The 16,826-nt window shown below is 50.6% G+C and overlaps 4 protein-coding genes across 4 annotated transcripts; 3 read left to right on the top strand and 1 right to left on the bottom strand.

Moving 5' to 3' along the window:
- Positions 1–404: 404 nt before the first annotated feature.
- On the bottom strand, positions 405–2,080 carry FIESC28_00941 (uncharacterized protein; the record flags this gene model as incomplete). The annotated part of the gene is made up of 2 exons (XM_031155092.1): positions 405–725; positions 773–2,080. 2 exons carry the CDS (start codon positions 2,078–2,080, stop codon positions 405–407), a joined length of 1,629 nt encoding a protein of 542 aa, XP_031020887.1.
- Positions 2,081–5,423: 3,343 nt separating this feature from the next.
- FIESC28_00942 (uncharacterized protein) lies at positions 5,424–6,971 on the top strand (the record flags this gene model as incomplete). Its single annotated transcript, XM_031155093.1, has 1 exon — positions 5,424–6,971. One exon carries the CDS (start codon positions 5,424–5,426, stop codon positions 6,969–6,971), a length of 1,548 nt encoding a protein of 515 aa, XP_031020888.1.
- A 3,092-nt stretch (positions 6,972–10,063) lies between these two features.
- Positions 10,064–13,912, top strand: FIESC28_00943 (uncharacterized protein; the record flags this gene model as incomplete). Its single annotated transcript, XM_031155094.1, has 1 exon — positions 10,064–13,912. One exon carries the CDS (start codon positions 10,064–10,066, stop codon positions 13,910–13,912), a length of 3,849 nt encoding a protein of 1,282 aa, XP_031020889.1.
- Positions 13,913–15,731: 1,819 nt separating this feature from the next.
- On the top strand, positions 15,732–16,676 carry FIESC28_00944 (uncharacterized protein; the record flags this gene model as incomplete). Its single annotated transcript, XM_031155095.1, has 1 exon — positions 15,732–16,676. One exon carries the CDS (start codon positions 15,732–15,734, stop codon positions 16,674–16,676), a length of 945 nt encoding a protein of 314 aa, XP_031020890.1.
- Between the last annotated feature and the right edge of the window lie 150 nt (positions 16,677–16,826).

Below are 16,826 nucleotides of genomic sequence, written 5' to 3' on the forward strand. Positions count from 1 at the left end.
ATGGGCTTATATCACTTCTTAGGCTGTCTCGAGTAGTGTATGAAATGGAAGACACACGTTGGTACTGAGCGTTCTGAAATGATCATTCATGCCCAGCTGACTCGTTGTAATGCAGGAAGTTGACTAGTTGGTTCGATTGAAAGGTCATCACAGCTGGCCAAGCACCTCAAGAGCACCCACGTTCCGAAAGGTGTGAAGTTCAAGCCACACAAGGTCAATGGGAATGGGATACTATATTAGATGTTTATCATTACATACTTTCATCGCGATACGTCGCGAGAGAAAGCCATTTCTCCACCTCCACAAGAAAAACACAACGTTCCTCCAGAATCCTTCTATGGTATCATTCAATGGTAAGCAATATTAGTCCAATAATTCTTTCCAATCCAATAAGCCCTCCTAACTTAGCGGTCGCGAATGACCTGCTGGACCTTAGGGTACACTCTGCACATCTCTTGGTACAGCTCTGGGTGATCGCGCCACATGACCGCGGGGTCCCAGCCAGCAGCGACAAAGATGGTTTCGATACCGCTGGAGATGGGGGTGGTGAAGATGTTTGCGATTTGGAAGCCGATGAGGAAGGAAAAGGCCAAGACGACGGCGGTATACTGCCCATTGTTGTTGTAGGCAGGGTCGGTGAAGTAGAGGTAGAGGTAGGCCAGAAGGGCACAGGCGTATGCAATGAAGAGGGCGCCGAAGGAAAGGACGGGTCCGATGAGACAGTCCTGCGCATGTTAGTAGTTGAAATGGAGACGGATGTGGACGTACTTACATTGATCAAGGCGTCCATACCACGGTCCTTGATCATCTTCCATGTATCCTTGGCAGCTGCGAAGTAGGCCTTTCCGTAGAGAGCAATGTGGCAGAAAGCGTAGCGGTTAAGGAACTCGACAGCCCATTCCAAAAGACCGAGCAGGCAGCTGACGCAGCAGAACAGAGCGTAACCAATCATGCTTCCATCCGCGGCCTCCTGGTTGCGAGCAGCATTGCAAATCTGGCGAAGGAACTGGACAATGGCAACCAACAAACTACCCAAGGCGATGGAACCGAAGCTGTATGTCAAGGCGCGCTTGGCGGAAGCTCGAGTGGCATCCTTGGGAAAGTTGTGAGGGTTGAAGTACCAAGATCCGTACACACCAGCGATTGTCGTGTGAATCGTGTTCTTGATCCACTCGGAGAACCAGTACATGGCGAAGGTGATGAAGACAATGAGGCCAATGACCTTGCCCTGGCTACAGCCACCATCGGCGCACGAGGGGTTATCGTTGGCGGGCTGGTACTTGATGTAGATTCCGACAAGAGTGATCGAGTACCAAGCGGCAAAGGCCGTGGCAATAATGCCTCCGATCAAGCTGGTGAGGTAAACGTGACCGTAGTTCTTGCTAACATCGATAGCTGTCTTTAGCATGAGAGCCGAGAAGGGAATTCGTGAGATCCATGTCCAGAAGCAGAATGCCATAAACAAGCCAAAGATAAGGAAGACGATTCCAGCGGACCAATACTTGCGCCAGAGGTAGAAGATGGCGGTGCCAATGGCCCAGCATACGTTGAGGATACCGGTGACCCAGATGAATTGCTTGGGGAAGAGTCGGGCCATCCAAACGTACGCATACGAGAGGACGAAAGCGACCGCGAGAACAAACATGAACAGAATAACGGTACTCGTGTTGAGCGAAAAGTCATTGGGGTTGTTGTAAATTCCATCACCGGCATTGCCCTTGTTCGCAGAGTAACCCTGAAGGGCGAGACCAGAGACGACGACAAAGCCAGCAAACACAAGGATCAGGAGGATGCCAGCCCAGAGATCATTGTACTTTGGTTTTGCGATCTTGAACTGCTGGTCGAAAGAACCCTTCTCATTGCCATTGTCATTGTAGCCTTGGGCGGGCATATACCCACCGCCATTCTGGGAAGGATCGTGCTGATACGGCTGTTGTTGGTATGGCTGCTGCGGGTATGGTTGCTGTTGATACTGCTGTTGCTGGAAAGCGGCGGGAGGAGGTTGGGGCTGATACTGCTGTTGATAACCGCCGTTATACTGCTGCTGGCCCCCGTTGTAATAGTTATCGGCTTCGCCCATGATAGCGGCGACTCGATGGAGCTATCAATGGGAAATTGGGTGTGTTTTTCTGCGTCGCGATGGGTCTAGAGGATCAGCGCAGGGGTGTCGTGCAATGCAGATGCCGGACCAAATCAATCGCGACCGGCAGTCGAGAAGGATGCAAAAAAGTGATTAATTGATGGATAGATGATGGAGTTGATTAAATGTGCATCAAGAAAAAAGGGGAGGTTGAAGTTGCAAACATCATGATCATTCGCGACACACAAGAAAAACAGGCGGGGCCCTCCAAGATTGCGACTGCCTCCAAGACCAGAAATCAAAGACATCACAGCAGCTTGGCTCGTTTCGATGAGGTCATTGAGGCGCCAGCTTGATCAACCTAAAGCGACAAGTGTAACGACATTGGGTTTAGCCAAGACTGTCTCGTCCAATCATAATCTGGTAAGTCTGTAGTCCCAGGGCCTGAGCAGCTGAAGCGCGCTGGACAAGAATTGCTAAGAGCCGCTAAAGGCTTCGCAAAGTGCCGTTATGCCGAAATTGTTTCAAGGAAAGAACCTTTTATTACTGTTCACGGTGGTAAGCTTAAGTCTTGCCTGTATAATTCTGAAAGGAGTCTCTTTGTTTCATGAAGGAGCACAGTCTTTTAAAACAGAGCTTTGTCCTGTGTTACTTGTAACGAATGCAGCTCGCCTAATGTTGAAGTCATCAAATGAAGATCAGCATCACACGCGTCGCGACCGCAATAATTCTGGGCGGTCATTCCAATACCTTATATCATCCGCTTGCACCCAGTTGGACTGATTCCAGTATAACAATGATTGATATAGAATCCAAGCTTGGGAAGATGGGAATGATTCCACATTTTAGTATCGGTAGTGCCTGCAGAGAGCTTTCTTGAGCTGTCAGATGTGAATGAGAGGTGAATTAAGTTGATTAGCTCTTGATGATCTAGCTCGGGTCTAGACTGAGCTCTCCACAACGCTCAAGGTGCAGTGTTTGTGCGGGATATCAGTCTCCTATGCTGGGTAGGCCAGACTAATCAACGCAAGTATAGCGGTATAATGGATAGCATGTACATTGTGACTCTTTGCAGTAGATTAAAAATGCAGTGAAGAAACCAAAATAGGTATTCGTTCTTTCCAATCTCTACTAATATTGGCTAGATTGGGGATCGGGAATACGAGACGGCCATTTTCTGTTTATTCCCAGGCCGAATCCAAAGCTTCCCTCTGATTGGTTGTATTCGTTGCTCCCTACTGAAATAAACATGTGTTTCCTTCGAACGATCTGTTCGAGTGCATATGCATAAAAAGTGGTGGTAAGCTGACAACGCGATCAATATTGAGCGTTTGACGAAGCCCAGGAGGTAACATGTCGTTGCGTTAACCACGCACGAGTGGCGTGAGATTGAGGCTCTCATGCCACATACTGCGCCGCACTCAACAACCTCACTTTACTCTCGGCGACACCCAAGCATAGACGTCCACCAAAGGTCCTTTTGAACACTCAAACCAACAGGACACAGTTCACAAACAGGAAGCTATTCAAACTACCCCGAACATTAAGCCTATCGGCCACAAGCCTGGTCCCTAACTTCATGCAAGCCTCTGCGGGAAGATCTTCCGGTCTATCGCGATCCTAGCTCGGGGGGATATCTGCAACGCATTACACAACTCCATCGCCAAAGAGTTTGTCATGTCCAACGGTTGGTGAGACAAGTTGGCTGTAGCTCCAGTGGGGAACAAGGTAAGCAATTAAGATTGTCGAACCATGGGGGCGGAGAAAGACCCTTTCGAGCTTGGTTTGTATGGGGACTAATAATATGATATGCAGGTTGGTTCAACATGTTACATGCTCATCTGTTGCTACGACGATCCTTGACTTGAGGGATGAGTACTATCGCGAGTAATATCCGTACCATCGCACCGGAACATCTTGAGTCAACCCGTTACTTTCTCGGCCCGTAATCGCTAACGCGCGCTGCAGCGAGGGGAAATGATAAATCTCAAGCGGAGAAGAAGAACTTGTACATAATGAAAACTCAAAGGACCCAATCTCAACTCTGGAAGCAAACCAGGTTCTCCTCAAAATGTCCCCAAGGCATGCTTATTTTGATATCTGTACGTAACTGTTTACCAGGGATCTTTGTCGTCTTCATCCCCGGTCTTCAGATCCATTTTATTCCCAGGCTCTCTATCATTTTTCGTGGTCGGTGCACTCCGATAATGGAGGATACATGACTGCATTCAAAGAGTCACAGATGTTCGGAGAATCGAGGTTGTCGTCGGCAAAAAGCGCGACTGCGCGCAAAAAGAGCCGCGATGCTTGGCAATCATCCCCCTACTAGTTTCCATCACCCTTGCACTGTAATATCGAAATGACCCGACGGTATAGAGTAGTATTGTAAACTTGATCAACAGCTGGTGCGAAACAAATACCATATCAGGCCATCGGTCAGCATTAGAAGGCTGCATAGAACAAATCGAAGATGCGGCAGCGTGCAGAATCAAGCCACTACTGCAAAAATTCTGCTCTGATCCTTTGATCTAATTGGTCCTGTTAATTCTCGCAGCGGACAAGCCGTAGCAAGGATTTTCTCTTGAGTGGCGCGTTGGAGAAGAAAAAAAGGGACCCCTGACGTCTGCAATTGAATTTTTCTGGCGCTGTCAAGTAAACGCGCAGGGGGTCATTACTTAGTGTGGCGGCCGGGAACCTAAATCGGCAACGAGCCGGAAACTACAGCAGCTAAAATCTCGCGATATTTCGCTGTTGGAAGGGGATTGAAAGGGGATTGTCGCATCTCAATTGGGCTGTGTAGTGTGATTTGTGCTTGCAATAGGAAGTTGGAGAAATATGTTGATGCAGATGATCGAGGTAGAAGTGATCATCATCTGCAGACAAGAAGAGGAAATGCAATTTTTTTCGGTCGCTCACCACCGGGAGGCGAAAAATAGTACCAGCAAATCCATAGACAGGAAGTAATTAGAACCACTCACACTAGAGACTTATCTTGAAATCTCTCAGGTCTGAGTCTGGCCTGTTCCGATATCGAAATTTTTCGTAATGGGCCCATTCAATCTATTCCCGATCCCTTCCCTTGCCCGTATCCATAAGCCATCCCCGTTGACATTTCAATTTTTTTACATAACAAGCCCACTTGGCCTCGGTGTTTCTCTCTCGCTTGGTTTCTCACAGACAGACACAGCACATCACATCATTCATCTGTTTCTCTCTTTTTTCTTCTCTCTCCCCTCATCTAATCTTTCTCATCTCTTGTGTTTCACATATCATCAGCCTCACATCCGAGATATATATATAAAATATACTCTTTGGAGAGAGTATAAACTACACTAGCGCCAAAATGTTTGACTCTTCATCGGCGGACGAAAAGTCCCCTCGTGTGAGCAACGAGAAGAAGAACAACAAGAACGACAAGGAGGATGTCGAGACTGGCGAGGCTGGCCTTGACCGGGCCATGACCTCTCGTCACTTGCAGTTCATCGCCATTGGCGGTACCATTGGAACTGGTCTCTTCCTTGGTGTCGGACCAGCTCTCGTCAAGGCTGGTCCCGTCTCTCTGCTCGTCGCCTTTGCCTTTATGGGCTCAGTTGTTTACTCGGTCATGGTCAGTCTGGGAGAGATGGCCGCCTACATCCCCATCGCCGGTTCATTTACTTCCTACGCTGCTCGTTTCGTCGATCCTACCTTGGGTTTCGCCATGGGATGGCTGTACTGGTTCAGTTGGTCAATTACCTTTGCTCTCGAGCTCGTCGCCGCCGGAATCATCATTCAGTACTGGGATTCCAGCCTCAGCATCGCCATCTGGATTAGCGTTTTCTGGGCTCTCTTCACTGCTCTCAACTTTGTCCCCGTGCGTATTTTCGGCGAGATTGAGATGTGGTTCTCCATGATCAAGGTCGTTACCATCATCGGCTTCATCATCTTCTCCATCTGCATCAACGCTGGTGTCGGTGACGAGGGCTACATTGGCTTCAAGTACTGGAACGACCCCGGCGTTGCCAACGCCTACATGGTCGAGGGTGCCACTGGCAAGTTTGTCGGTTTCTGGGCTGTCCTTGTTACCGCTGGTTTCTCTTTCCAGGGAACTGAGCTTGTCGGTGTCGGAGCTGGTGAGACTGCCAACCCCCGCAAGGCCATTCCCGAGGCTATCCGCTGGACTTTCTGGGGAATTTTCAGCCTTTTCATGGCCACCGTCTTCTTCGTTGGTATCAACGTGCCCTTCAACGACGAGCGCCTCGACAGCGGTGCTCAGGATGCTTCTGCCTCTCCTCTCGTCCTTGTCGCCACCCGCGCTGGTGTCAAGGTCCTCCCTGACATCATCAACGCTGTTCTCCTCTCCGCCATCCTCACAGCTGCCAACTCCAACGTCTACTCCAGTAGCCGAATCATGGTCGCTCTCGCTGAGGATGGTCTTGCCCCCGCTTTCATGAAGCGCACCAACAAGCACGGCACCCCTTACTTCGCTGTCATGTCTTGCTCCGTCATGGGTCTGATTGCCTACATCAACCTCTCCTCCAACGGAGTTCAGGTTTTCAACTGGCTTCTCAACGTCAGTTCCACCTCGTGCTTCATCACCTGGGTTCTGATCAACGTCTGCCACGTCCGCTTCCAGAAGATCATGGCCGCGCAGGGCATCCCCCGTGATGAGCTTCCTTACCAGGCGCCTCTTCAGCCCTACCTGTCGTACTACGGCGCCTTCTTCGTAGCCCTCATCACCATCACCTGTGGTTTCACCGTCTTCATTGAGTGGAGCACAGCTGATTTCTTCTCCAACTACATCAGCTTGATGCTTTTCGCCGCGCTCTACGTTGGCCACAAGCTCATCTGCCGAACCAAGGTTGTGCCTTTGCTTGAGGTCGATCTGAGCAAGGGACGAGAGCAGATGTAAGACGATGAATCGGTTCGGGAGTTTTGGGTTGTTTTTTGATGAAAGTGTAGCAAAAAGTTCTTGTATCTTTTTTTTTTTGGCGTATAGCAGTGTAATAGTTGTATAATGAGACGTATGATGATACCCTGAAAACTTGTCTTTTCTTCTCGCACGTGAAATCGAATATTCGTCAACGTAAAGTCGTATTGTTTGGATCGTCGCCAGGGTGAAGGAAAGCAAACATCCCAATAGTAGTAGAAACGAAGAACAAAACGAAGCCCAGGGGAAAGGGGCAGGGTCATTTAATATGGCAGAGCGTCAGCTCACCGCGACATACGATGAATTTATTTTACGTCAAGCGGCGGACGGGCCGTGGGATAGCACCACGATTTAGGGAGTTCTCCCGCATAAAGCATCAAATTATTTGGTAATTTTTTGTTAGCAGCATGTCAAGACATGGCAAAGGGCGTTGTGTTTTGACATGACGGGACCCAGCGAGAAATGACAAGACATGACAAAGGGCGTCTTTTGTGTGGGTCTTTTTCGCTCTTTATCTTATCTTTTGACAAGACATTGTCAAGAATGACACGAGGAGCGGGGCCGGATTAACATGCTTTTCTATGGTTATAATTAGAGTGTTAATGGTTCAATTGTGCCCGTTCCATTGCGGAAAATTGATGGTTCTTTGCCAGGGACTGCCTGTTTAATTAAGCCGCTGTTGCGCATCAGCCTGTAGATCGCCCGGAATACAACTCCGTACAGCACTAAAGTCAGTCAAGTTACCCGGCTGCCTTGCCAGTACCGAGTTGCTATGTAAATTGGCACATTAATGGTGATTTCGTCTTGGGTATAGACATGCACATCGAGTGATCTCATTAGCTCTGTAGTCGAAACTGCTGCCATTGACTTTGTGACTTTGTGGCTTGCCGAATGGATGGCTAGGTACCGATCGAAACGTTGCGCAACGTGCCTCTTTACCCAGCTTCAGGAAACAGCAAAAAGGACAATGATTCAAAAGATCGCTGAAATCCTACGAAAGCTTACCGCATGACATATTCTTGCTCGGTGAATCAATGAGGTTTCGCGCAACAGACCAGTGATAACGACTGAAAATCTTTGCTCGAGGTCTAGAAGACGCCATTGGTCTTTAAAGGCTCTTTAAAGATGTGGCTGACGTCGTTTGCCAAGCGGTAAGCTTCTTTGGATGGAAAATGGAACACCATCAATGCCAGGGCAGACATGCAGCACGCCCACGTTCAGATACAACCCTCCTCAATTCCTTCTCTTGTCTACTGGTGAGAATCATCTACAGTTACAGTACTAATTGACATCCGCGTCATCTTTACTCAACTCCCCGCCCACAAGACATGGGAACAAACCCACAATCCCCTCCCCCTCCAGAGCCAAGAATGCCTCGCCCCGAAACAAGCTCACCACCAGACCCTCCCATTCGCCAGCCCTCCAAGAAACAGACTCCCCGAGCGTCATGCACGAGAATCAATAGGGCAATGCGCGACGGTGGCGGCGATGGTCCGGTCGGGTCGTCGGCGCCAATCAGAGAAAAGTCCACGGGGAGAATCGCGATGCTCCGGGCTCAAAAGACTTGTGATTTGTGGTTAAAAAGGAAATGATGAGTTGGCAAAGTTTGTGGTTTACGAGATGGGACTTTTGTGAAGTCTGGTGGCAAGAATTGGGAGAAAAGGCCATCTTGAGGTGATAACATCTGGTAACGGGGAGAACAGTTGACGACGTTCTGCCCTGCGAGATCCGAAAGAATGTGACGGTTCCCACATGTTCTCGCGTGAGAAGTAACCAAAATAGTCACCATTCTTAATTAATCCCGCAATTGATATGTAGGTGACTTGATTGTGAGGGGGCGATTGCAGTTGATGGCTGGGATTAGCACATTGTGCATATCGTTGCTCTATAGAGCTGTTCTGCCTCTGTATTTTACCGGTTTACATTTACTTGAGGCAGAAACACAGAACCAATGTGAACTGTAAGCACTTGATCTGGTATTGCTTTACTCTGGCTGTCTGATTCGAGTTGTCGTAACTTCAAACTTAACGTACAATTGAGATTAGGATTACCCTACAACGGTCCTGAGAAACGGCTCCGATTGGCGCTCCACCACTTTGGCAGGGGTGCTGTAGCGACCAGAAGAATGTTTCTAGCACGTGAAAGTGGCCCAGCTGTTTGGTTAAAAAGCCCCTTTGTGTTTCGATCGACAGGGATTAAAATTCTTCAAGATGCTGTATACAAGAGTGACTGTGACATCTTTGAACAGAAGTAATACTGTCATAGAAACCACAATATTGGAGAAACAATGGCATCAACATCTCAACTCATCTTGTTGACACTTCTCCAGAACCATGATGGAGTCGTTCTCCTCTCCCCCTCCCCCTCCAGGTCCCAAAATTGGCGGGCAGCTATGCCTGAAAAGTCCCTAGATCTGGCGGTATAGCTCCGCCTCAGCCCAATCATTAACTTTCAATTCTTCGTGGGGGGTCATGTCAATTGGCACCGCCCTGACAGTGATGTACAGTTGTTGAAGATAAAAAGGGAATCTCTTCTTCCATTTGTCCTAGTTTTACATATTTTCTCTCTCTATTCACAAGTCTGATACCCTCTGCACCTTCAGTGTTTCCATCGTGTCATTTTCTTGAGGTTGGAGCTTGTATGTTGCTGCACAGACACCTCTACCTTATTTGACCCCGCGAGACCCTCAAAATACGGAAACTTGAGGCCAACTCGTTTTACAATACGACGAAAAGCAGCCGTCTATTGCTCCATTCACCCTCGGCTTGACTCTCCAAAATTAGCCCTTTCCGAGCCCCCAGAAAAGGATTCATCCACTCCGCCTTCGTACCTAATCAGCCGCGTACGGTACCTAATAATTATTGTTGGGGACTGCCCCGGCTCTGCCTGGAATATTACCGGACCCGTCACCGACATCTCCTCCTAGTCTCGTCTCGACCTCTGCAGACTGGTCGCGTGACCCACCCACCGCTCTTGCCATCTTTATCTTTAAACCGACTCATTCGCCTTCTGTCCTCTTCCATTGAGATCCTTCCCCTCTCTCATTCTTTCACTCTTCATTCACATCTGGCATCATGACGATTATTGATGTCAACAAGGACCTCGCTGCTCTCTTTGAGCAGCAGGCCTCAGCCACCCCTGATGCTGTGGCTCTTGAGGATGAGAACAGATCCCTCACATACGCAGAGCTCGACAGAGAAACTTGGGCTCTAGCTGAGCGATTACGTGACTACGGTGTTGGTCGTGATGATCTGGTTGGTGTTCTCATGGGTAGAAGTGCCGACTACGTTATCGCCGCTCTGGCTACCCTCCGAGCTGGTGGTGCCTTTTTGGTGCTCGAGGTCGCTTACCCTCCTGGCCTGCTACGAGATGTTATCGAAGATGCAAAGCCAACTGTCATTCTCACTCAAGTTGAGCACTCGAAAAACCTCACATCTGAAACTCCCGTCATTGTTGTCGACAGCCTCGACAAGCAGGAGCGCGGAGAGTCTTCACCCCATTTGACCGAGAGACGGTCACTTCCCGAAGATGACGATGTTGAGCGATTGCTCTTTGTCGCCTACTCCTCTGGTACCACTGGTAAGCCCAAGGGTATCATGAACCCCCACAGAGCCGCAATTCGCTCCTACGACTTGAGATTCGCCGTCAGCGACCTCAAGCCCGGCGACAGAGTGGCTTGCAATGTTTTCTTCATTTGGGAGATGCTCCGACCTCTCATTCGAGGTGCCACCACTGTTGCCATCCCCGATCACGCCAGTTACGACCCTACTGCTCTTGTTGAGCTTCTTTCTTCAAAGCGCATCACCGATACCCTCATGACTCCCACACTTTTGGCCACAGTTCTTTCTCGACACCCCAAGCTCGGTCAGCAGCTCCCTGACCTCCGCTCACTCTGGCTGAATGGTGAGGTCGTTACTACTGACCTTGTTCGGCGTGCCATGGATGCTCTCCCCGACACACGCCTTCTCAACGTCTACAGCGCCTGCGAGACCCACGAGGTTGCTGTTGGCGACATCAAGACTTTTGTCGATTTCGAGACCCGAGTGTGCCCTGTAGGTCAACTCACAGACCCTGAACACACCTACGTTCTCGATGAGGCTGGCAACAGAGTCAACCCTGGCGTGAGCGGCGAGCTTTACGTCGGTGGTAACCTTCTGGCCCGAGGATACCTTAACCTTCCCGAAACTACGGCCAAGGCTTTCCAAATGGACCCCTTCGCTGGAGAAAAGGACGCGCGCATGTACCGCACTGGCGATTTGGCTCGCATTCTCGACAACGGGCTTTTGGAGATTACTGGCCGAGTTGGTGGTATGATCAAGACTCGTGGCTACACTGTCCAGCCTGGTGCTGTCGAGAGTGCCATTCGAAAGCATCTTGCTGTCCGCGATTGTGCGGTTGTAGCTCACGGCGAAGGCCTGGAGCGACAAATCGTTGCCTACATCGTCCGTGAGCAGGGTGAATCTCGCGACCGAACCATTCCCCTTATCGACGAGTACGGATACAGTCCCGTTGCTCGACGTGCTCTCACTGACCATCTTGCGCACTACATGATTCCCTCTGTCTGGGTTGAAGTGGATGAGCTACCCACACATGGAGTTTCCGGCAAGACAGACCTCAAGGCTCTGCCCGCACCACCATCTCCGCGATCGCCCAGACCTGCACCCAAGAAGGAGCAAAACATCAAGGTCAAGACGGAGACTGTCATCCAGTTGTGGGCTGCTTCGCTTAACATGCCCGCCAATGTCATCACACCAAAGCACGACTTCTTCGATCTTGGCGGTCACTCTTTGGCCCTTGCTGATCTTGCTGGACGTCTCACAAAGACCTTTGGTTTCCCTGTTCCTCTGGCTCCTCTTGCCGGAAACCCTACTCTGGAAGGCCATGTTGCAGCCATCAAGGCAGCCCGCGATGGTCATACCGCCGCCGTGCAGGCTGACCTGCCAGCTGTTCTTCGCGCAGACTCTGTTCTGCCTGAAGATATCCAGGGCAACGGCACTCCTATGCGTGCTCTCAGAGATGCCGAGACTATCCTTCTTACCGGTGTTACTGGTTACCTAGGTGCTTTCCTTCTCAAGAAGCTGGTCGACTCTACCGACGCACAGATTATCTGTCTTGTGCGATTCCCCGAGCCCGTGGAAGACTGTGCACCTGCCGGTATGGCTCGTATCCGAAAGAACTTGATCGACCTTGGACTTTGGGAGGATTACCTCCTGGAGCGCATTGAGATCTTGCCCGGTACTCTTACCAGAAAGCGCCTGGGTCTTTCTCCTGACGTTTTTGACGAGCTGTCCACTCGCGTTCAGGTCATTGTCCACTCTGCTGCTACTGTCAACTTGGTCTACCCCTACGCTGCCCTCCGAAACGCCAACGTCAACGGTACTCGAGAAATTCTTCGTCTTGCTGGTCGCAGCGGTGCTACTGTTCACCACGTCTCTACCAACGGTGTGCTTCCACCTTCCCGCACTGGTTGGTGTGAGAACACTGTCATCGATGTTGATGACGTCCCTACCAAGTTGCTTGATGGTTACGGCCAGACCAAGTGGGTTGCTGAGAAGCTTGTCGACGAGGCCAGCCGCCGAGGCATTCCTGTGCGAGTCTACCGTCCTGGTACCATCAGCGGCCACAGTGTATCCGGTTCAACCAACGCCTGGGATTTGATCAATGCTATTGTCGTGGAGTCACTTCAGCTCGGACGCGCTCCTGATGTCGAGGGCTGGTATGTTGAGATGACTCCTGTTGACTTTGTCAGTGATGCCATTGTCACTCTCGCAAACCACACCGACGACACTGAGCAAACTCTATACCATCTCGGCGACCCCGCTCCTGTTGATTCCAAGGACCTGTTTGCCTCTCTGGCCAAGCTGGGCTACTCTACTGAGCCTCTAGCTTGGGACGATTGGGTTGCCCTTTGGTGGGAGAAGCGCGGCAACAAGAGGACCGGCGATGACCCCTTTACTGTCGATATTCTCCGAGGTGGTATGCCTAGCGTTGAGGTTCTCAAGTCGGTCATTGTGCTCAAGGATGGCAAGACACAGCCTACGCTTGACAAGTACAACGTCCCTCGCCCCAAGATGAATGACGGTCTTCTCGAGATCTATATGCGACACTTCTATGCTCGTGGTTGGTTGTCTCGACCTCCTCGACGGGATCAGGTCAACGGCTGTGCCAAGAAGGTGCGCAAGGGTCGCCTGGCAGGCAAGGTTGCGGTGGTGACTGGCGCTTCTTCTGGAATTGGCGCCGCAGTGGCAGCTGGCCTTGCCAAGGAGGGCGCCCATGTGGCCGTGGCGGCTCGACGGGCCGATGCTCTGGAAGGCGTCAAGAAGAAGATTAGCGTCTACGGTGGTAAGGTGTTGATCCACCCGACCGATGTCACAAAGAGGGACCAGGTGGAGTCCCTGATGAAGGAGGCAAGCGAGCAGCTCGGCCCTGTCGACATCCTGGTCAGCTGCGCGGGCGTCATGTACTTTACCATGATGGCCAACAACCAGACGGATGAGTGGGAGCGCACAGTCGATGTCAACTGCAAGGGCCTCCTGAACGCCTTGTCATCAACAGTCCCGGGCATGTTATCCCGTGGAGCTGGACACATTGTGGCCATTTCTTCCGATGCTGGACGCAAGGTGTTCCCTGGTCTGGGCGTTTACTCTGCCAGCAAGTTCTTTGTTGAGGCAACACTTCAGGCGCTGCGTCTCGAGACAGCGGGTTCTGGTCTCAGGGTCACAGCTGTGCAGCCCGGAAATGTGGCCACAGACCTGTTGGGCATGTCGACTGACCAGGAGGCTCTCAAGAAGTACGGTGAGCCTACAGGCGCCGAGGTTCTGAAGCCCGAGGAGGTGGCCAGCGCTATTGTGTACGCTGTGTGTCAACCCCCTCACGTCGCTGTCAACGAGGTGCTTATTGAGCCTCGTGATGAGCCCATCTAGATCATGCATGCATGTATGCGGCGTGAGTTCACAGCACAACTTTATTTGTATCTAGATATCCGGCCTCTTAGTGGCTGATTGTTCTGTTTGACGTTTGTTTGACGATGGGATCATGATGACGATATAGCGACCGATGCATTTGCTCAAGGTTGGATGGGAATTGGAGATTATGTGCTTGTACGTTTCGACATGGGATGCACACATATGATTGTAATAGCTATTCGAGAAGCATTGAGGATGAAAAGAGGTTTTTAGCAGCATAATGAATTTACGGAGAATTGTTACATCTAAGATTTGACCTTGAACTGATCGTGATGCGATGGTGAAAGCCGAGAATAAATTAAGTGCCAAGATGAGATGATCATGGATGGTTTACACGGTTATCTGCCGTTTTCCGAGGATAACCAGGGACGAACTGACAGTGGAACAAGACAACGAATGATATTTTTGCCATGATGCATGCGATGCGTGCACGAGCGAGGGAGAGGAGATTATGCCCTGCCTTGGCCGCATATCATCCTGAAACACGGACAGCTGTTGTTTTGTCGGAGACGGGTTTCGAGTTTTGAAGGGTGACAGGGGTGATAGTTTTTCCATGGATGAAAATCGTTTGTTCAGAGGGGGATACAGGGGTGTGGCAGGGATATAGCGGGTAGGATTTTTGATGGTTTATGCTTACAGAGAGGGTTAATGATTTGACATGATGACAGTAAAGAGTCAACACTATAGAGATATAGTTTATTGCTAAAGGGTAGATGAGTTGTTAATGATAGAGTTAGAAGGTTAACTAGTAGAGTTATGGTAACTCAAGATCGATCGAAGCAATATCGTAAGCGAATCGCTTAGACGGAAGAATCCTTCCCTTCACTATATTTAATTAATTAAATCTCGGCGGACAGTTGTACCATTCTCCAGTCTTTTCTTTTCTCCCCTCTCTTGTCATTGTTGTCTTGAGGCTCAAACATCAACCTTATAAGTTCCACCAATCAAAAGTCTGCCCCTTGCGCTGGCTCCAAACTTGACAGGGGCTAACGTCTTGTACCTGCAGCGGTAGAAAGTGGGGGGTCAAGAACGCCGGACGAATCTTCTTTGTTTGGTTCGTGGTGCGAGCTTCGAATTCCGGTGAAGTCGGGCCTTGGCAACGGTGCATTTTACAAGGTTGAGATGTTTTGCTTCTTTTGACGTTTGGAAACAGATGGTATGGGATGGTTTGATGGGCAAAACAGTGTTTATATCGTGGATGTTACTATACAATAAGTGAACTTACAATGAATCAACATGAAGATGAGAATAGTTGATGGTGATAGCCTCAGAATTCATAGATCATGATATCCGTCTCTCGGCCGGCGCTTGTAATTCCTAGTATCCGTGTATAAACTCCTCTATTGCCGCCGTTGAGAAGTGGCCCTCGGCCCCTCAGACAAGGGTTCATCAACGAGATTGACTACGGAGCGAACAAGGCCCAGGCTTTGGCCCACCGCCTCGCTTGAGTCCGCCGAGAAGGTAGTATCAGATCCTCCTCTCCTCTAAACCCTGTCTCTCAGAACGAGTCTCAAGTATATATCGACTTTTCCCATTCTCTTTCGTAGCACTTCTCTTTCCCTCTCAGCCTCTATTCTTTCACGGACCTCGAAGGACCAGATTCGACATTCTTTTTTCACTACCTTTCCACTCTCTTTCAATCTATCACTTTCGTTTCGAGCCTTGACGGCCGTTATATTTTTACTCACTCTTTATACAATTATCTGGTCCTAGAGACACTCCACGAAAAAAACAAACAACTATTCAGTTTTACTTTATCTACAACACTACCGCAAAAATGAAGAACGCCGCCGGTATCCTCGCTTTCCTCCCCCTTGTCGCCGCCCACGGCTTCATCAAGTCCCCTACTCCCCGTATGCCCGGTGACGCCTACAAGGCCGCCTGCGGTGACCAGCCTTTCAACCAGCAGAGCTCCGACATCAACGGCAACGTCCAGGGCATCAAGCAGGTCGTCGGCGAGGACCTCGATGCCGCCAACTGCAACCTCTGGCTCTGCAAGGGTTTCCAGTTCGACGACAACAAGGACAATGTCCAGAGCTTCAAGCTCGGCGAGAAGATCCCCTTTGAGATCAACATTGCCGCTCCCCACACCGGTTACGCCAACGTCTCTGTTGTCAAGACCTCCACTGACACCATGATTGGCACTCCTCTCATCGAGTTCGAGAACTACGCCTCCAACGCTGGCACTGACAAGAACAACACTGCCTTCAGCGTCACTCTCCCCGAGAGCCTCGGCGGTGACTGCACCAAGGCTGGTGACTGTGTTCTCCAGTGGTTCTGGGACGCTCCCGATATCGACCAGACCTACGAGTCCTGTGTTGATTTCACCGTCGGCGCTGGTTCCGGCTCTGCTCCCGCCCCTGCCCCCAGCGCTCCCGCTGCCAGCTCCGGCGCCGAGGCCCCCGCTACTTCTTCCCCCGCCGCCGAGGAGGACGACGAGGACTGCGATGACGAGGAGGAGGCCCCCGCCACCACTGCCGCCGCTGAGAAGCCCGCTGCCACCACTCTCCAGGCCGTCGCCATCAGCTCTTCTGCTGACTCTGGCGCTGCCCAGCCCACCTCCGCCCCTGTTGCCGATGACGATGAGGACTGCGAGGACGAGGAGGAGCCCGTCGCCAACGACGATGACGAGGACTGTGAGGATGAGGAGCCCGTCGCCGAGGACGGTGACGATGAGGAGTGCCCTGCCGAGGAGGAGGGTGACTACAACGACGAGTACTAAGCGCTTTCATCCGCTCTAGTATCCAACCTTACCAATTTCAAGTTTATATAGGTTTGGGAAAAAAGGGGGTGTTTATTCATTTGATGTAGATATTTAGTTCTGAGTAGCCTCCTGTGGGGGTACTTTAACTCAACTGTGAGATATTTGAGG

The sequence above is a fragment of the Fusarium coffeatum genome (assembly GCF_003316985.1).
Source record: "Fusarium coffeatum strain FIESC_28 chromosome Unknown BRIP53273_contig_26, whole genome shotgun sequence".
NCBI lineage: Eukaryota > Fungi > Ascomycota > Sordariomycetes > Hypocreales > Nectriaceae > Fusarium > Fusarium coffeatum.